Source organism: Homalodisca vitripennis, chromosome 1, assembly GCF_021130785.1.
Source record: "Homalodisca vitripennis isolate AUS2020 chromosome 1, UT_GWSS_2.1, whole genome shotgun sequence".
Lineage (NCBI taxonomy): Eukaryota > Metazoa > Arthropoda > Insecta > Hemiptera > Cicadellidae > Homalodisca > Homalodisca vitripennis.
Window position 1 is genome coordinate 194,974,091 of NC_060207.1, and position 22,658 is coordinate 194,996,748.

At 29.9% G+C, this 22,658-nt stretch overlaps 1 protein-coding gene and 1 pseudogene across 1 annotated transcript; both read left to right on the forward strand.

The window, feature by feature from the left end:
- The window catches only part of LOC124354483, a 395,581-nt pseudogene that overhangs the window by 199,050 nt on the left and 173,873 nt on the right, over positions 1-22,658 (forward strand).
- On the forward strand, positions 1,665-22,165 carry LOC124352997 (metastasis-associated protein MTA3-like). Its single transcript, XM_046802777.1, has 3 exons — positions 1,665-1,901; positions 16,494-16,561; positions 21,531-22,165. The coding sequence occupies exons 1-3, from the start codon at positions 1,874-1,876 to the stop codon at positions 21,729-21,731; spliced, it is 297 nt and encodes a 98-aa protein (XP_046658733.1). The 5' UTR covers positions 1,665-1,873; the 3' UTR covers positions 21,732-22,165.

Genomic DNA, 22,658 nt, shown 5'->3' on the forward strand with positions numbered 1-22,658 from the left:
TGGGTATATCTAAGAGTACTACCTATTCGAATTTTAGCTTACAGGATAAGTAAGTAAGCAGGTAAAATACCAGATTATAAAGGTGACTAATTATATTTCTAAAAGGTCTATGATGTTCATAAACATGCTTATGATAAAAAAGGTTGTAAACCGAATAATTAAATATACGTAAACATTACCACTATTCTAATATATAGCTTTTGGTGTCATGATCACATACTTACACAAAAGTGCTCATCGCACCTGAATCGCGTTTATCTAGTTTGGCTTTTAGGTGGAAGTTAATCACATATCTTATCTAAATCAACTTGAAAAATTTTTTTGTTTTCAAATCAAAACACAAATTAGTTTTATGTACAATTTGTTTTAGAGGTAGAGAGATATAAGTATAATTATAATCTTACCAAAGGGTTTTATTACTACTTCTTTCAGGCGGTTAAAATTCCGATCGGGCAAAGTACGGAAATCGGGAGTAAAAATCCCAATTTCAGATTTTACACATTTCATTAAATTTTAGTCAAAATTTCCAAATCATGCTATATCTTAATAGTCTACTAATAATATTAAAATAAGGCATAGTTTATCTACCCCACTACCTGATCGAATTTAGAACTTTGGGTCCGCCAAACTCATATCCTGATACGCAATTAGAATCATAATTTACAATAATTATCAAAAGTGTATATTATACATACCAAAGTAATAAAATAAAGGAAGATTAAAAGAAACCTAAAAATTAAAAAATACTTTTCCAATTTATTTGTATCATTAGTAAAGACATTTATTTATTTATTATATTTGACTAATAGATAATATTATTTTTATTGGAGGATACAAATGCTATACCGGTAAAAGAAATGCGCACTTATCCAATAATTTCAAATTTATAATGCATTAAATTTTAAATTATTGGGCGATTGTGTATTTATTTTAATGCAATCGTGTATTTTATGTATTGTCTCATCAGAAATGCCTATAAGATATGTGCGTTTTTATATTTCTGATTGTTTTAAACGTCTATTATAAGTTAAATTGACACAAATATTTTTACAGCCATAACTAAATATTTTTTCATATTAATTAATTTATTTTATACTGGAAATTAAAGCAAGCACATTTACATTGTTCAAACTTATTTACACAATTTCTATGTGATATTACTATATTTCATTTCAGCAGCGATTAATATCCTATTTTTCCAGATATTTCCATTTATATGGCTTACCAATTAATTGTAGTTTTGTTGGAAATAAAATTATGGATAAAATGTTACAAATTTACGGAATTTACTTTATGTTATCCACATTACATAAAACACTTCGTAAACATGGTTTACAAGATTGTCAAATTAAATCAATTCTTTTTATCTTTTGAGAACTCACTAATGTTACCAACGCAGAGTAAAAAATGTCGTACATGCACACAGACACCCAGATATGTAGTTTAAAACAACTTAATATTTAGAAAGTAGCAATAACACTAGATGTTATTTAAATTCATACAGAAGAGACAGTTTAAAAGATTAAAACATATATTAATAAATGTATGAACTTTTATTGCAAAACAACCTTAGCGATCTACGATTGCTAATGTGAGTGATCGACTTTCGCACCTGGACATAACGTGTAATGTTAATGCTTTGTGTTGTTCGTAGCAGGCAGCAGCCTCATTGCCGCAGTTGTTCATGGAAGACTCCGGTGTGACGTCACCGGATTGAGCAGGAAGGGAAGACAGGAGTAGCAGAGAAAATGGCGAGTTGTTTCTGTTGTGATGCTCTGTGACCGGGATTAAATTTAGTGTTTGTGGACTTCAATGATTTTAAGATTTAAATGTAGTGTTCATTTAGGTGCACTAAGGTTTCTTAGGTGGCACCATGACATCTAATATGTACAGAGTTGGAGGTGAGTTGAATAATTATATCTTATTTTGTTTAAAAATATAGCATGGCCGGTTGTAGCATAGGCCTATCTCATAGGAATGCGGATTGATACAGTGATAATAATAAAAATTCAGTGTTTAAGATTAGACCTAATGTATGTTTTTCTTTAGACACAACCATTTTTTGATGAATAGGTTAAGTTCAGTTGACTTTGTCGGTACCAAAAGTTAGGTTAAATTCAATTTTGCAAATGTACAAAGAACTACTTTTTGATTTTACAGCATGGACATTATTTTGTTCTCGATTTTATATCAGAAGAAGGATTATATACTAGTTAGTCCAGGCCAAGGCATTTGAACATTGTTAAATAAGTGCAACAACCTAAAAGCACAACTAAACAACAGTCTAAATATTATTATCTGTCTCATGTAGGTAGAAAGATTTATCCTAACATACTAGCCTAGCCTATTGAGGTTATGTTGGTAAGGCTTTAGTATGTAACTTTTTCTGTAAGGTTATTTAGTTTAAATTTGTCTTTTATTATATTTAGGGCTATGTATTTTATAAACAGTACTCTACTGAGGATTTTTGACTGAAGTATAATGAGTAGTCACTGCCACAATTGAATCATCGATATTCATGATTAGCCTATTTAAACTTCCAAAACCAACATGTTGAACTGAATTATGTTATAGGTATTTCAAAATAATGTGTAGTTCAACTGTTTCTGTATCTAAAAAAAGTAATAATTTAATGATGAATGAAAAATGTATCTAGACTATATGTAGCCTATTTATTAAATGTAAAAAAAGTGTAACATTTAACCCTCCGAGCGTCCATCATATTTCCCTAAACGTCCACCTGTTTTTGTAACTTTTGTAGTCTTTTTTGCACAATTCATAAAATATCTTAAGAATGGTTTAAATATAGTGTATTATACATCATCTTTCTTGGAAAGAATCACAGAATATGCTTATATAAGAATTAAAATCTTAAAAAAAACTTTCTTTTTGCAACAGCCTGAGAAAGGGGAAAAAATATTTTAGAAAATATTTTTTTAAATATAAAAGTATCCACATGTTATTGTTATATTACCTCTACAACAATTGGTACTTTGGGATTATACCGACCACACCCAGACATGAATCGTTATTTCACATTTCGTTTCTACTGATTACTAGATTAGCGTAGAACAATATTTCGTCAATATAAAACAGGAATTGTCTTATCGCAAACACCTCCCCATCCTCAGACAGAGGTCAAAGTCGAGCGTCTAGTAGATAACGTGATTGCAGAGTCTCGCCGCCCGTTCAGCTGGTGCATCGCTTTGTTGTACTTCCGTGTTTTACCTCTACATTTCTCCAAACACAAAAATTCAACAAAAACAAACATTTACCAAACTAAACTTTTTATTAAAAAAACACTCAAAACTTGTTTTTATTCTTGATCACATTCCGCCACCCAAAATGCGAGTGCCTCCGGCCATCAGCGCGGGCTTCGACAGCACCTTCGGTGCTGCCCCGCGCTGATGTCGACGAAAGAAAAACATCCCTCGAGATAGTACCTATCAGTAAAATATCAAATTCTAGAGGGGCTAATCAGAAATATAAATTGAATTGTAATGGAAAGGCAATGATGTACCGTGCAAATCACGTGATGCCGCGCGGCCTGCCGTAATCAGGATTCTCGAGAAAGATAAGATAACAGCGACAACAATACCGATCACAATACCTGGAAATGCTTGTAAGTTTGTAATTTTGTAATTGAAGAGTTGTTTTTTCGTTCTATCATGTTTGTTTCTATAAATTTCTATTTTTGTGTTCTTCATACTGGTGTGGTCGGTATAATCCCAAAGTACCCAACAATTTCATAATAGGCAAATTATAACAAATTTAGTCATGAACACATAAATATACAGGGTTATGGGGTTCTGTGAATATATTCATAATGTTATATCATAATACATTCACAACAACACACAGAACAATCGCGCGAGCCGCGTCCCGCCCGAAATAACAGCTGGTATAAACTACTTACACTAGCATCTGGTACAGACCAAGAGGTATGCAAAGACCACTAAATGTAAAGAACAATTCACAGGCTTTCGGTATATGTAATTTATAACAATATTACGCGAATAATAGCGCGGGTCGAATTAATTTGATCGGCAAGTGCCCGCCGTCTTAAAATAAGACGGCGACGTTTAGCGAAAGGTGCCGTCGACTTAAAAACAAGTCGGCCGACGCTCGGAGGGTTAAGTTACTTTTTACTATTGGAAGGATAAACATGGCTCGACAACTTGTGACAAAAATAACTCATGTACATCACCATTGTATTTGCTACCATTACTCAAATATCATACAAATAATTTTACATTGTTTGAATAAATTTGGAACAATATCGTTATTTAATACATTAAAAGAGCTGGAAATAATTCATTGTAAACCACTGTAATTAAAATATTTTGAATTCTATAGTTGAAGTATTTATAATCGATAATTTGGTACACAGATGTGATTGTGGTTCTGGCCTCTTACTTTGGTACCCAGATGTGATTACAGTTCTGGCGACTTACTATACTGGAGCCATATTTTTTTAGGAAAGTTGGCCTAACTTAAATGCTTAATCCTTTTCAAAAATATTAAGCTTGAAATTTACGCAACTAGTAGTGAGGCCACTAGGCCTATCGATTGATAAAGAGATATAGCTTAATCACATCATGATAAATAAGTGGATTCTAATTTTACAAGTGTTTACTCAGCTACAGAATAATAAGCGGCCACCAACACAATCGGATTATGATTATCGATTTTAAATATCGATACTATCGAATGACATTTGACCTATAGATATTAATAAACAATCATTGCCAGCTTTCTTTTTTTAGACTAGTGATGTCATTACCAGGTGTTGCTAGTGACGTCATTACCAGCTGTTGTTATTTCTTTTATGTAGGAGAAGGCTAGTGACAACGACAAGAACAATAGCGATGAATATGCGGATATTGGCTCAAAATGTTGTTAAACACAAAGCAATGTTCTAAATGGTTACAAAATAATAACCTTGCTCCTTTAAATCCGAATTGTCTAGCTATTTATTGACGAGATGAAAACTAGAATTAAAGGTGGAAATCAAATAGTTTTTCACTGCAAGAAAAGTAAGAACACGACATATCTAAAAACAAAATTGAGAAGACGATTGAACATTCTAAATTTGGTATTATGAATAAAATTATTTAAGTTGAAATCAAACAAACTATTATTTTTGTATTAATGAATGTACTTTTGACAGCATCAGTACCTGCAGAAATACAATTTCAGATTGGCTAAAGTAATCATAAGTACTACGCTGCTCAAACGTTGTTTAAATAAAGTTTAGTTATTTTGTAACAAGTTTTGTAATCTGAAACAAATACATTTATTTGACATATAGAAGTATAGCTTCACATAACACGATTTTAAAAGCCTAAAACTTAATTCAGTTGGACATTATCACTCAAAATTAATTGAAAGTAAAATCGTGTTTGAAAATAAATTCAAAATTAAAAACACGTGTTTCGTTATTGACTAATGGCGGCAAGAATAGTGACGTATGTGTCTTCTTTGTTTCACAAGCAGTCACGTTTATCGGTAAAAATATATAAAGTAAGTAAATGTTATGTTTTGTTGTAATTATATAAATTATAGGGTAGGGTATGATAAGCGGACCCAGTTTTTTATATCGAAGAATGTAATCATCGATACCTAATATTCGCATCTCAAATCCTAGACTATCAATCCATATAAAAGTATCTATAGTCCTCAATATCAATCATATGTTTTAAATTAAAATATGAATTTAATATTTACAGTGATGAAACAAATTATTGTAAGAACAATTAGGAAAACTGAAGACGATCATATTTGCTCCTCTCACAATTACAGTCGTTTCTTTCCCACAAATTTCACATAATGGATTTTTTTGTATGAGTCCAACATGTTGTAGCCACGTTAAACATGTCGTATCATCTTTCAAAGCAATGTCGTGTAGTTTTCTAAAATTGAAATATTACCTTACATGTATTATTTGAAAGTGTTTACAGCTGTTGATATAGATTATTTAAGTTATTTGTTCAAAATAATTAATCAGTATCGATTTATTATATCGGTGGTTAAGGATTAAGTAATATCCTTTGCCAATTTCGATATAAAAAACTGGGTCCGCTTATCGTACCCTACCCAAATTATATTTTATATTATAATTTATAGATTATATTGATATTTATACATTAATTTCAAAAATTACAAACTAGCAATACCATATAGTTCTCTTAAATATCTATTACATTATTTGTTCCGACATTTTGCTTTCAGTCTTTTGAATAGTCATGAATATCGATGATTTGAATTATTTGATAATCATAATCAGATTATTATACTGCATCCAGAAGAAAAGAAGGGAAATATTCAAACATACCCAAAAGCTGCTTAGAGTCCAGTATTGTCACCGCACAGAATGCAAGTCCCGAGTACAAATCACAAGTATGAGAATGAGAATCACAATCACATCACTGCAATATAGCCTATTTAAGGATTAACAAAAGTTTACTTATATTTACAACTATGAAAATGTTGTTTAAGTAGTTTTTTTAATATGTTTATAAATAAAACAGACATTTTCATAGCTATATTCAAGTAATTTACCAATAACAATGTAAAAATGTTGGATGAAATTTAAGCTACATGTTTTGATATTGTATGATATCGTTTAGTAATTTTTTGTGATTCAGTTTTGTTGGTAGTTACCAATAAATATTTTCTCTACTTTATTTAATGGATCGATACGGAACTGAGGAACTGAGTCCTTCGTATTATGCAGGAGAAGCTGTAAAATATAAACTAGCCTAATTTATCAATGCAAACGAAAACAGTCAATCAGGAAAATGTATGTAGAATTAATATTGATAGTCACAAAATCTAGTTATGGTGTATTGATTAAAAAAAAATTACAATGAAAGTGAACCTATTTGAGACTGTACATGCCGTAAGAGCCATATCGCAATAGAAGTTTGTTTACAGTGTACATACAATCAGTTAATTAAATGCAATTATTGTGATAATAAGTGATTTCCACAGCCTGTAACATTGTTTCTGCACCTAAATATTCTGTGGGAAAGAATCATTACTGCCTTAAACATCATGGTTTCTATGTTGCTGAATTATAAACAAGAAAGTTGCGAACAATATGTCTGTCCTTTTTATTTTGATCGTAAGTAGCAAAACATTTATATCAGGCAATATATATTTTTCAACATATGACGGTATTATATCTTGTGAGGAAATGTTGATTTGATGAACTTGTAATTTTTATAGGTACTAACATGTATTTGTTCTAAATGGAGGATTAAAAGTAACATTATTATCATCATCAGTAGGTCTAAATATTACCCTTTTGTATAGTTTGATGTACATGGTATGTTTTGCCTTATTCTTATTTGTAGTAGATTTGACTTGCTCATTATGCCATGTGATAATCAATGAAACCAAATGAATTTTGTAATTGTTTTTAGTAACTATTTATTTTTATTTATAGTTTTAAATTAATAGATATTTAAAATTCAATATTACTTTTCAATTCATTTTACTACTTGTAATTTTTATATTGTACTTTAAATTTATTTAGTTCTGATTCTGATAATGATAAAACTTAAATTACATATCTAATGTTGGTTTAAGGGTTATTTTCAGTGTGAATTAGAGAAAGTTCTCGATAGCACTATTGGCTATCATGTTATTGTTCATTGTTACAAGTAGTCAAGTTACAAGTAGCCATAATGTTAAAATTGTTTTATTCAACTTGGTAAAAAAAATATCCAACCTAAGTTACAATAAATTATATGTTGGGTTTTAATTGGGATGAAAAGTGAGAAATCAAATTAGCTAAAGGAAAAGGTTAAAATCTGTGAACTCAAATGGTAAAACATGAACAATGAAAAATTAAAAGTGTTTATTAGATTAGATCTATAGAGTATTTGTAATTTGAATTTAATCTACAATATAGGCTTTTAATACTTAATTTTGTTAAAGAATTAAACTTCATTGTATCCATTTTGTTATTGGGTACTTTGGTATTATTGGGAGACTACTATTTTTGAAAGAGGATTTAAAAACTGTTATTATTAGAAAGAACAGACTTCATTTGAATCATTTTGAAAATGACCTGTCATGTCAATCGTTCCTTGTCGGAAGGAAACAATGTCTGCGAGAAGGAGGCCACCTGTCCCTATCTACTATTTATTATAGGTTATATAGCCTAAGTAGGTACATACTGTACATATGTATTATAAATATAAAAAGTTGACAGCACTCATGTGATCTAAGCTTAAATTTAGGTTACTATCTCAAGAGATTGTAAGAGATTGCGTTTTCTTTTTTCGCCGGAAGTAAGGGCCGCACTGATACCCATATGAGTGTTGAGATCCATGATATAATTTTAAATGTTGTTTTATACCTATATTTAAATTTTACTATTTTAAAAAAATATCAAAAACCCACTGTAAAAATATATTATAATCATTTTTTTAATTAGTTTTATATATGCATTCAATTAAGAGTAATCACCAAAGGAATTTCAGTGTCATCTAGCACAAGATAATACTTAATTTTAATAAAAGCACACAGTTTAGATAAACGTTAATTAATGAAGATAAAATAAGCAATTTGATGATGTTTGATAATTAGTTATAGTTTTGATTTAGGATTTTAATTCATACTACTAATTGTTTAATTTTATAAATGTGAAAATGAGTTTGTATGTGTATCACGCTTTCACGCATAAAACAGTTCAACTGATTGTACTGATATTTAAAATGGACATTTTTGGGTCCCATATGTTATTTTGAAAATCTCCCAAACTACGGCCTACTGGTATGTAAATTTGCGAAAAATCCCATCTCCGTTTCTAAAGTCGCATTACTGCATACAAATATCATTAAATGTTATAATCATGTGTAAACTTTTGTTTATGACAGCACAACCATATGTTTAATTAATTTAACCCGTATTTACAAATTTGTTTACATAAAAAAGTTCTTTTTATGTCAAAGTGTTGAAAGCTTGACTTTAACAACATTTCTTATTTTAATCATGTCTGCAACCACTGTTGAACACAGTGTAAGAAAATATCCTGAGAATAACATTTAAAGGTTAGTAATATACTTTTAACTCCACATTTTAGCAAATATAAAGTATGCAGTGCTTATTTAGTATTGTAATGCAGATATAAAAAAAGTTACTATGAAACTTATCTTAGTTGTTTCTTTGATAGAAGTAGGCTTTTCAGACCCAAGTATATATATATATATATTTGGGAAACGAGGCAAAATCAACTTCGAAAAAAAAAATACTAAGACCAAAGTAAATTTCAAGTAAATGTACACTTTTTGACAGATTTTCTTGATCGTGGCAAACTCAACATTGGTGTCGGAAATATAATTTACACAAACCAGACGTGCTGACACTTTTTGTACAAAACCTACGAAAATTGTGTGTAAAGTCGTTAACTGGTTGTAATTGATAATGTTTCTTTAGAAATATTTTGAAATGAAATGATGCCACTCTTACTAGAATGTACGCATTTGATCATTTATCTAATATGTGGAAAACCAAGCTAAAATGATTGGGACACAGATTATTGTAGCTAAGTCAGATGATACCGTATAGGTTGAATCTATTACACAGGATCTCAAACCATCCTCACAGTCGACATATGTTATAGGCTAATGTCAGCAATAATGAATTTTTTAATTTCAAAGTTTACCCTGAAATGTATAGATTTTGCTTCAAATTCAACAGGAGGAGTTCAAATGCGCAATTACAGTTTCAATCAATCCATCAGCTAGTTTACTATGGCCCTAAAAATGTTGTACTCTGATTCTTTTTGACCTAGAATATATGATATGTATTTAAATATTAAAAGAAAATATGTAGGCTATATCACATGATGTGGTAGGCTGTAGTGTTATTTATGGAACATGTATCTGAAAGCTGTACTTCCTGTAATGAACATAGGTATAACTCATGTTTGTTAATGTTGATTCGGACATTGTCCTACATATGTAATACACAACAATTTGCTACAGCATTACATTGTGATTAACTGATGGGTAAAGTATGTTAAAGTAAACCGTTTAGTTTTAACCTTTCCTGGACAAATTTACCGCAATGCACTATCGGTACTACTAAGATTAAATTCATTCCACTGCAAGTTTGTTTAGTTTTAACAATACCATTTGAGCAAAAATTAATTGTACATAGTTGTAAAGATGATTTAAAACTCGAATGCTGTGGTATTATAAAAATTATTAGTATGAAACGAGGATTCATTAAATGAAATTATACAGTTCTTATGTCTTTTAAATATAAAAATTATGAACTAAAGCTATTTTTAATTTATAATCCTCAGTATAACATAGGCACAGCAAGTTACAAATATTAACAAAAAGAAATTACATATTATTGAAGCGTAGGTTGAAAGGATAGTAGTAGAGAACAGCTACATCACTATTAAATGTATTAAAGTACATTTTTCACAATTAAAAAGCAATACAAAACAGAATAACTCTTAATCAAAGTCCCCTAATGTCGGAAAATATTCATCTCCGTGCATAGCAATCAGCCTTTGCGAAAATTTAGCTAGAAGATCATCTTCCTTGTTTACGTACTTATATGATAATCTAGCTCCTTTATTCTACCCAGGTCAAGAGGTTGAAGTCGGATGAATGAGAAGGATGTTGCTTCATTACCATTCATTTTTGACCATAAGTTGTATCCAAGACATTTCTTGCAAAGTAACTAACCAAAATGGGTGGGAGCACCATCTTGTTGTAACAGGCAAGTTCTCTGTTTTGTTAAGGTAAAGTTTCTAAGAGTGCCGAAAGAGTGTCTATTATAAAGATAAACAGAAGAATTAAGTTGATACAGCCCGGTTATATGGTCACCGTTTCTTTAAAATGATTATCCAGAGGCACACATGGCTTTTTCTGGAATGAAATATTTCTTCCCTTATGTACGATCTTTCATCACTAAACAGAAAATCAGATTCTTTGTCTTTCAGAAGAAACTTTGGTGAAATATCTTGCTGGATAAACCAGTAATGTCTGTACACTTTTGGACAATAGTTCACCTGGAGCAAGCTATGGCCGTTTTGAATATGAAAATTGGATGAAGGCCATTTTCATGAATTACATGCTACACACTACTAGCACTTGAGTTTGCTGACGCTTTAATCTTGTGCTTATTCTTGGATTGTCATCAAACATGAAACTGCAGTATGAACTGTGTTCGGCTATCCAGTATAAACAGTACTCACATGAAAAGATCCCGATTCCTTTAGCCGGTTACTTTGGAAAACATTTTGTATGAATCCATTATTGGTTTTAGAGAAAGGCTGCATCATAAAATGCCATTATTCAAAGGCATAACCGTTAGCAACTTAGCAACACTATAATATATAAGTTGTGGTTCACATATTATCTTAGCTCTACCATATTTTTTATATGAAATGATTTGTCATTCACAAAAAGTAAAGCATGGACGAGGTTTAATATTACATCAAGTGAATGATGGTAATTCTTTATGCCTACCAAGGCTTTTTGTTGATTAGACAGTTTTAAAAATATCCATCTATACATAGTACAGTAAATATATTTTTTTATGTTAAAGAGTCTGTAGTGTTGATTGAGTATCTGAAAGAGCAACATTATTTATAAAAATAAGTGTTAAAAAAAATGAGTTGGTGTATAATGTTACTTCGAGCACTAGTGTTGCACTTAAGTCGTTTGGAGCAATCTAGGCATGAAGAAAGGATTTATGAAGTTGAGAATATGATTAAAATATACAGTTCATGTAACAAGACAAAAGGATATCATTTGAACTCTTTGGTGTTTTTTTTTCACAGTGAATTATTATTATACTACACTTGTTTTTAAATACAAGTAGTTGTGAAATTAAAAATAACCGTTAAACATTTTCACTTGATGTTTTTTTTTTTAATTCACACATAATCAACACATAATGCGAAGTTGCTAAAGTAAATATTTACCAAAATTACAATATAAAGTTTCCTTTGGTATTAAAAGATAGTAAATGAGAGTTGTCCTGAAAGTAAGGGTAGTTTGTTCATAAAACCTGATTAGGATTCAGTCCCAACATCTTATATAGAGCTTATATCTTTATTCCATCAGCTGTTTACAAAGTTTCATTGCTGTATTGTTGTCAGTTCCAGTTTTACTGGTATTTTTATGATGGATGTGTTAATTTAAAATGATGACAACTGTGAAATTCAATCAGTAATTTCCTTTTTGTATAACACATGTGAAACATGCTGAAATTCACCGTAAACTTGTTTCAGTGTATGGTCCAAATTTTAAGAATATAGGAAAAGTACGGGTTTGTCATCTGTTTAATTCATATAGGACTAACATTCAAGACGAAAACACCTCTGGTTGAAAAGAATGATAATTACCTCAAAGCTAATCTTTTGGACTATAGGAAGATTTGTGCATGTCTTTCGGTTGGATTCAAAAGAGTAGGTGAAACAAGACAAACTGCTTCAGTACACTAATGCAAGTTTTTATGTAATTGTTCTCTTTATTAAATTTTGTACATCAGATCACGTTTTTTTCACTCCTTACCAAATGAATTTAATATATTAAATTATTGTTCTTTTATCAGCAATCTCCTGAATGATTAAAAAGTTCAAATAGTTGAATTTGCAGTCTTGAATCTGAAGCATATTATAAGATACATATGATCGCCTGAGCTTTATCAATATCTATCACTTGAGAAACTGGAAAAAAAAAATTCATTTCTGTCTGTCTGTATGATATCTTTAGAACGGACTGACTTGAAATTTTGCGTGAACATTTATTTCTATACAGGCAACATCGAGTTTGATGATGGTGCATATCACTCCATAGGATTTGGCTAAGCGTTGTGGAACATTTTTACATTGGTGATTCAGGTAATCATGATAGCAACAAGAAATTTGTAGAATAAATACATTTGTAAAGAAGCTGAATCCAGTTATTTATACAAGGTGTCCTGTACCTCTCTGGGACAAAGGTATATCACACTATTGCTCAGGTCAATACAACACATTTCATCATATGAACATAAATCTCCTCCGGTGCTTAGTTTCCCATAAATATAAATTCTATATATAAACTAATACATTAAATCCTGCCAAATTTGGTTATGGTAACAAGGCCCAGTTACAAAACATATTATGATATTATCTTAACTAGTTTCAGAATGTTGGCCATTAAAACTTTTCAGCTGTAAAAAAATATGAAATCATTAGATTTATCCTACGTCTATAGCGCTCAGATCTGAGTTTTTGATTGCGATGAAGTACATTAAAATCTGCTAAGTAACTTTTGTTTTATCTAAATAAATAGAAAACCAATTGAGATATTGTTGAAAATGTATTAACAGCAAAAAGCATCTTTATGAACAATAAAAAACAAAAACAAACTTCTTTACGTACAACTCTTTATACAGTAATGCTCGGACAACAATTATTTTATAATTGGCAACAGCATAGATCAGCTGTTTTTATGGCTGAGACAGCTGATTGTAATGTAAAAATTTAAATAAATCCTTTAAGAGCATGCAATAAATTGATTGAACATAAAATATTTAACTTTAAACTATCCTTCAGTAGGCTTGAAACATGTATTTAATCTCTCTTGCATCAAAAAACAAAAAACTACAATAGGCACAAGGTATTCCAGAGCTACTGTTTATTCAAAGTTTGTATTGTTTGCTATTTGTTGAGAACCTCTGTTTTAGTTCAGTTATTTTTATTCAATGTAAATAATTTTTGTGTAATTAGATTTGTAATAAAATCCACTAAAACAAGTTTAAAAGTTTTAATCACCACCATTTTAAAATTATGAAAGATAATATCATAATATTTGTTGTAATAATTGGCTTTGTTACCTGAGCAATGATTTACCCTGCATTTTAACATGTGACACGTGGGGTTACTTTGTTCGATTGGTTGCTAAGGCTTTTGTTATGTTTTGTTGGGTCCTTGAATATTCTTTTGTCAGTTTATTTATATGTAGACAAGATAGAGTATGATGATTGTGCATTCTCTGTATTGGATTTGGCTTAGTGTTAGCTCAGGGTAATACCTCGACAATGAAATGGGTTATAAACTTGAGATTTTGTATATTTTCCTTAGATAGCACCAAGGGTTTTGGCAAATTTCCTCTTCTATCTATTTGGTTGTGTGTCTGTTTTCCTATGGATATCTCAAGAACAAATGAGCTATAATTTTACATCTCACTTCATTTCTATGTAGACAAGAATGAGTTTGATGATGGTGTATATCTATGGGTTTTGGCTGAGTGTCATTAAAGCCTATCACTCAGTAACCAAATTACTCTTTTTATCTGTCTGGAGGATGCAAAATTTCTTTTTGTCTGATTGTCAGTTCATCCACAGGATATCTTGAGAAAGAAATAAGATGTAGACATGACATTTTGTGTGCAATTTCAGCAAAGTCTTTTACACTACTTGATCTGGTGTAGCTTACTTCTACTAACAGTCAATTACTATACTCGTCTTTGGCCTTACACCAGGAAGTTAAGAATTATGCTCCTTCTTGATAGTGCTAAATATAAAAATACGATCTCACCACTCAATATAGGGGGCACACAAATCAATCTACAATACGCTTGTATAACTTAAAACACAGAGGGAGTTGAATGATGAAAACAATTAAAAGATCTCGAGTCTAGATTTAAAAAATCCTGAGCTGAAAAAACAAAAATAATACTTTTGAGCAAAATGTTAAGAAATGGTCACAAGGGTTAAAATATATCAGTACCTCTTAGTAACAAATATCTAAGCAGAGAGATTTATTTATTGCTTTCAAGTTCCGTCTCCATTGGTCACACTTTTTAAAAATTGTAATTTGAAATTAGTTCTTTTTAATCATAGAACTATTATTACAAGCCTTGAATTTGAAGATTTTTCTTAATTTTATGTTAGTGTTAAGTCGCTTACAATAAGGGTAAAATAATTCAAGACAGTTTTTTTTATAAATTAGATATGATAAAGTTTATAACAGTAACTAATTTTCAACTAACCACTTTTTCACTTATATGAGTGGCAGAAAACTTCTTTAGACATATACGTGAGGTTGTTAAAGCTTTTAGGATTTTGTGGCTTATATAGTCATAGATGATCGTAATGAGTGGTGGTGGATAGCAGTTGGTATTAAACTCTTGGAAGACGTTTTTGTTATTGCTTTCATTTGTGTTGTATCACTGTACGTATTTCTTTAGGTTAGGTAGTATTTGTTTATGAAAGTGAAATGGTGGTGTAGGAGGATTTGTAATGACGACACTAATTGTGTTTGTTTGTGAAAGTTAAATGGTGGTCTGAGTGGCTTTGTAATGACAATACTCAATGTGTTTGTAAAAGTGAAATGGTGGTCTGAGTGGCTTTGTAATGACAATACTCAATGTGTTTTTAAAAGTGAAATGGTGGTCTGAGTGGCTTTGTAATGACGATACTCAATGTGTTTGTAAAAGTGAAATGGTGGTCTGAGTGGCTTTGTAATGACGATACTCAATGTGTTTGTAAAAGTGAAATGGTGGTCTGAGTGGCTTTGTAATGACGACACCCAGTGGGTTTGTAATGACAATACTCAGTGTGTTTGTGAAAGTGAAATGGTAGTCTGAGTGGCTTTGTAATGACACCGAGTGTGTCTGGGGGGCTTTGTTATGATGTCACTCAATGAATATTTTAGGTATGATGACAATAAAACAAGAGAGGTATATTTTTAAATTATTATAAATAATGTTTATTTTTATTTTATTTTTCATTAATAAATGTAAACAAAATTAAAATACCAGTTTTCTTGTCTTAATACTAATATGGAAATTAATTGGCTTCATAAATTTCACTTAAGTTAATCACTACTATCTCAAGATGTGCCTTGCCACAGACCAGTGGTTCTTATACAAAGTTTACATGTTGCCTATGTAGCTGGGTTGATATTGTGAAACTCATAGTAATTCTTTGATTTCACGTTTAAAGAAAAACACTACTTAGTGTGTTTTATATGCTTGGCCTAGTGATTATTAATTTAAAACAAACACTCCAATAATATAGGTTTTTATTTCTGTGAGGCCTTTCGTACTCGTGTACAAATATTTATTGAAACGTACGTTGAAGGATACATACTCCTAGATCATTTTCCATTCTACATTATCACAATGTATTTATCATAGCAGAAAATATAAGACTAAGAAGTTTGTATATTTGTCTTATAAGAGATATATCTTCTATGATAACAGATTGTAAAAATAACATTTAAGCTATGACTTTGTGACTGGATTATTCACACCCATCTTGTCTTTAACCGTGCATGCTTCAACCTGTTCTCTTGGCCGGTTTTCCAGTTGGAAGATGAGTTCTACTATAATGGTAAACAAAATTATGGAATTTTTCTAGGTACAATAAAATTCTGGAAGACCCATTTGAATAAATTGGGCATTTTAGTTAAGCCATTGTGTTTTTAGTATTTATTACAATTTTAACAAGATTTTTCTTTGCAGATTACGTATATTTTGAAACGTCTTCAACTTCACCATATCAAATAAGAAGGATAGAAGAACTAAATAAAGTAAGTTAAATCAATTTTATTAAAGTAGCGTAATTTATGTACTAACTGAAATTATTGTTTTGTTTTTGTGTCTGGGTTTCTACATGAGTTGGTTATTGATGAAGTTGTGCTTCACAGTAAGCAACATTTTTCTAAAGTACTACTATTTTGTGATCTTTAACAGTATGTTAGATACTCGTAAATCGAGATTGTGAATGATTTCACTCAAGAATTTAATTTAGGACATGATTGTAAGGACAGACGTAGATCTTAAATTCTTACAAATAAATTAGTCCTTGCTATGCCCATAGAAGCCTATGGTGCCTTCATATTTCTATCTTCAAAGATAAATGATAATAATATTAAGATCAAAGTATTTATTTCCATATCTCATAAAATGTCATGATTTAAAGAAAAGATTGGTAGTCTTTTTTTTGCCTCTTTTTAATGTTTGTCCTTATATCCTCCCGGCTTTTGAAAATTATGTAAAATGTTCGGTTCTTTGGCAAATGCTTAAATTTTCAAAATTTAGCATCACATAAAAAAATTCCTAAAATTTAATAGACTTAAAATTTTGCATAAACCTTCATTTGTGTATTAGAAACACTGAATTTGATGATGGTGCCTGTAACTCAATTGGATCTGGCTGAGCGTTAACAAATATTTTTACATTGGTCTAATGGGTAGTCTAACCATTATGTCAATAAGAAAACGCAGAATAAATAAAAATGTAAATAAACTGAATCCCCAATTATTTTAGATTTCAACATGTGAATTATATTCATGAAGTAAAAAATGCAGTGGAAAGTTAATTTCAGCACACTTATGTGTTGTAATTTCCTTAGTTCATTGGAACTTTTATTATTTGAACACTGCTGTATGGATTAGCAATAAGTTGGGTCGGATTCCTAACATTTAACCTCTTGACCTCATTTCACAATATGAAAAATGAAGCCTTATACAATAATAAAAAATAATTACACTACCTATCTAGTGTAATAGTTACATAAGAAAAACTCCTTATCTACTACTACACTGACCAAATGCAATCTGGGTTCAGTGGTTATTTGGATATTACTTGTACAACGATCAATATGTGAGACAAACCCATATTGTCTTACAAATTTAAATGAAGGGCTTCCTAAAAGTTATTAATTAATAATAAATTACTTTGGTTAACCCAACGGCTTAGATAATTAAACCTATACTGTATTTAAAAAATTGTAAAAATGCGTCACATTTGTCTCGTACAATGCTGAAAATTTTAAACTGATTTTAACTTAATTATTAGGTGTATAAATAGTTTATTGTATTAGGTGTATAAATAGTTTATTGTGATATTTTTCGCTCTGTAAGCTCTGTAATGTTATCATTAGAACATGTGTAAGGAAAATATTTGTAAAGAAATGTTACAATTTCACATAAAGTAATTAAAAGTTAAATAATTTCACAAATTTTCGGAATAATAGATTTATGTTATACCTAGTAATTTTATTTTTTAATTTGAAGGATAATAAAGTATTAGAGCATTTCAGGAGTAAAACAAAGATTCCAAGTTTGTTACATTTTGTCAATAAGTAATAAAAGTTATGAGCAATTAACAATGGCATGTACCATTGACATTATTACTGTAAGAAAAATAATAATAATAATACGTAGACAAATTTTTACTAAATATAATACACCTATCACGTTGCACTGTTTTAACAAGAAAATAAATAATAAAAAGTAATTTATAAACCTTATAACAAAGCAATCAAATGCTAAAACTGATGCTAGAATGGCCTCGTTAATATCGGGTCACTCCTTTAGGTTTGCAAAGAATGAATTCTTTATTGCAGCCAACTCAACTTGTAAACCAAAATAATTTACTGTTATATTTCTACTCCTTTTTAATAGCAAATTGGTAATTTTTATATGGTGATTGGTCAATAATAACCCTATAAATGAATTTGTATAGGCCTCTTTTGATAGTAATATAAAAAAGTTTTGATTGTAAATGTGAAGGAATTTTCAGTTTTATGTTGTAGCTTTGAAAACCAACCAATCAAAGATTGTTTAGTTTTAACATTCGATGTTAATGTGACTTCAGTAAAAATTCATTATTTTTCTTTAATTTAAATAACAATAAAGTATTAATTTAAATTCGGATTAGTATACAAAACTTGTTGATTTCCACATGTTGCAGTCTTCTTTTATCATTGATATTAAACACATGTGTCATTCATTTATAAAAACTGTTTTATTAATTAAGATAGCTAACACGTATATATAGACAAGTCTGACTTTGAAGGCCAATGTGGTCGCATGTACATATGATTAAATGTAGGGTTAAAGAAGAAGCTAATTAAGAGATAATAGATAGGAAGTTTTTAAATTAATTTTTTTTACTAGGTACAATTTTTTACTGAAGAGATAACTTCATAATTTAAATTTTTACTGAATATTTGTTATCTACTATGTTTCTAATAAAATGTATTGTGATTTAAGTATAACATACAACATATTATGCTAAGGACCCCAACCATGTCCTTTTCATCAAGATATATTTATATCAACCTATTTTATTTAGTAGTAACACAAACATCCAGCACAATATTTAGACTGATTGTATTACTAATTAATTTAATTTTTGCATATATCATAAAATGCAATTTTTTAAAATTTGTTGGTTATAAAAGTAGTGAAAAGTAGCTTAGCTGCTTTATAATTTGATTTCACAGCTTTTCCAATTTTATTAAACAATAAAAAAATAATATAATTTAGACTATTAACTTTTCAAACCTGGATGGGCTTAAAATCCTTCTATCAGTAGTTCGATTTTGTAGTTTTAAAATCAGGGAAAGTCCAAATCCAATTAAAGAGAATGTTAATGGGACTGTCATATTAATGTTCAATTGGGTTAATAATTTTTAAAAGTTTATAAGTAGTGCACATTTAAGTTTTAGAAGTGACCAAACAAAAAAACATACAATAAATCATTTATATTTTACAATCATTACAAAAATTACAATAAAAATTTATAAGATAGAAATTCTGTCTGTGCTGATACAGTAAATCTGTGGTTTTTTGCATGCTACTTCAAATACTGTTTAACTCCAATCAGTCTTGTCAGTGCTCTCAAACACAATCGCAATATAGAAATCTGTCAGAAAAAAACCATGTGGAATGAGTTTACTGTTGATTAGTTTTGACTACTAGAGATGAAATTTTCCCAGTTCCTACTGCGCTTTAGATAATACTTTAGACTGCTATGTAGAATAGTAGTAAATGCTACTGGCATAAATTGTCATGATAGATTTTTAAAGTGTAAGTTGAACATATTCATATTGTGATAACATGTATTTAGCTCAATTTTCTCTCTTTTCTTAGTAGTATTAATAGTCCTAACCATTTATGTATGGTTAGTTTAAAAATGGCCTTTGTATCTATATAATCCATCATTTCTTACAAGCAGAAATGAAGCAGAATTCTCAAAACAGGTATGATACGATAATATAAAGAAAGTGACTTACAAACTGAAAAACACATGGTCAATGATGGATGTATCTTAAGTGCTGTAGGATGTAGGTCCGACCATGTATTAGGTCATTGTTACACAGAGATACTTGAAGTTTGACTGGGAAAGAAAAAGAAACAGGTTTTGAGATTTAGTGCTGAGTATGACAATAATCCTATTCAAGTTGTAAATATTTTTTTATAAAAATTCATCAGTATTGAAAATCATCAATCATGAAATAATTCTGTATGTAGATACTTGCCTATTACATGCTGTTTATTTACTGTAAGACTAAAGCAAAAGAATTCTAACAAAAAATTTTTCAAACATAATCAACATTGTCATCGTGTTGGACGATGTGATGACATTGACATTCTCGCAAAGTCATCCCTGAAATTTGTGCAATCTTAATGAAAATGCATACATGTTACTTGTACACTGCTGCCTTTTTTCATCGCAAACTCCCACAAACACAGACTTTGGTCAGAAACAATGGAATTTTTTATGATAGTAAAGGAAAGAAGTGGCAGAAGACTCAATCGCAGGAAAAGTATTTTTTGCTTCTTTCGAGAATGTTTTGAACATATGCTAGGTTTTTGTAATTCATTAAGATAACTAGTCTCAATAATAATACTGGAATAAAAAACTCACTTTTACTAATTAATTTGGTACATTGGTATTATCTGGAGGTCTATTTTTGAAACAATTTTTCTTACCAAGGAACTAAAAAAATTTTTAAAAGAACAGACTTTATTTGACTTCCTGTGAAAATTATGTATCATAATGACGATATCTTCTTATTTCCTGCCTCCCAAAAGGAAGCGATGTCAGTGAGAAGTAGGCCACTCTGTCCCTATCTTATGTTGTTATTATGTGATATAAGTAGGATTAGATTAGGTTATCATAAATATGTTACTAGTAGTACCTAAGTAAAAGATAACTTTTTCAAGCCCTCTCGTGATCTGAGCTTGAATTTTGGTACTTTATCGAGGAATGTTTCCTTTTTTTGCCGGAAGTGTGAAGTGACGTCGAACATCAGGGGCATTCCGATCGGTACTTGCCTAACCTCAGATTACATCCCAGATCGTCCAACGTGATATGACGTTAGATCACGTTGGACGATCTGACTGTATATTTACTTGAAAATATTAATTTAAACCTTAATTGCATGAATCCCTGTGGATTAAAAATTTATATAGTAAAATATATAATTTCATCTTAATTTTAACGATTACAGTCATATTAATTTGTCACAGGCTAATTAGCAAATGGTAGCAACAGAGCTACCTGGTTGAGCTTGTTTTGTACTAATAGCCTTTCTAAGGCTACGTGAATGGCACATGTATTGACCATTGCCAAACAGGTTGGTGGACAAGATAAATATGTATTTTGAACTAGAAATATATAAAAGAGTTGAAAACTTGTTTAAATAATTACCTTAGGTGATTTGTTTTTAAATGAATGCCTATAGATATGTATTGTATGTTTCAGACTCCTAATGGTAACGTAGAAGCCAAAGTAATGTGCTTCTTCAGGCGGCGAGATTTACCTAATACGCTTATAATGTTAGCTGATAAACACCAAAGTGAGTACCATTATATATTTTCTTTTTGTAGTGTAGTGTGTATAATGTGTTACCAAAATATTTTGTTTCATAGTTTATACCTAATGGAAAAGAATTTGAATGAGTAATAAGATTGGATTCTAGTTAACAAATCCTACATTAAAATGTTAACCAATGCATATTTCAAGATTTATTCAGTGGAAAATGCTTTAAACGTGAGCAGGACATTTATTGAATAAAATCAAAGTAAGGAAAGACTTGGATAGACCCTGGAGTAAGGTATCTTTAAGTATATGTATGGGTAGGTTGACGCATGTGCCTGGCAGTTGTGGTTTAGTTATTTTTTATAAAATCAAAAAAACTCACAATTTTAGGTCCCAAATTAGTTGGGCATTCCAACTATTCAGGATATTTCTTATGTGTTCTTTGTCTTTCTAGTGTACGGTTTGCCTCAATTTTATTTTGTTCTGTTTATTTCGTATTCACTTTTTTAGCATTTTCCACTTAACACTCAAAAAATTATGTAAATTAGAACTAGTAAATGTTGACCTCAGATTGTTATGAACAATTGGAATAACTAAATTAAAAAAATACAATTAAAATTGTATTTTCATTATAATTACACTTTTGTACACATTTTATTATACATTTATTTTGATCTTGTTTAAATCAGGAACAAAATAATTCATAAATTTAGTCTAAACTAAAAGGTTAAAATAGTGCGAACATAAAAATATCAGTTATTGAGTAAAATCTAAATGTAAAATGGGGAATTTATATGGATTTTTATTGAATATCAATTATAGTTATTATTTGTTACAACTATTTAAAGAATTAAGATAAATCTATAATAAAATATAAGAGAATCAATTCTATGCACTGTCCTTCCTATATGACTGTATTTATATCTATATTACCACTGAATAAATATAATATAAAAAATACACTACAGGTACTTAAACTATTATTAACATTACTGCTGAGGACTTAAGTAAAGAAAGCAATATTAAGTTACATAAGCAAGACCTATACATATTTATATAAAACTGAATGAT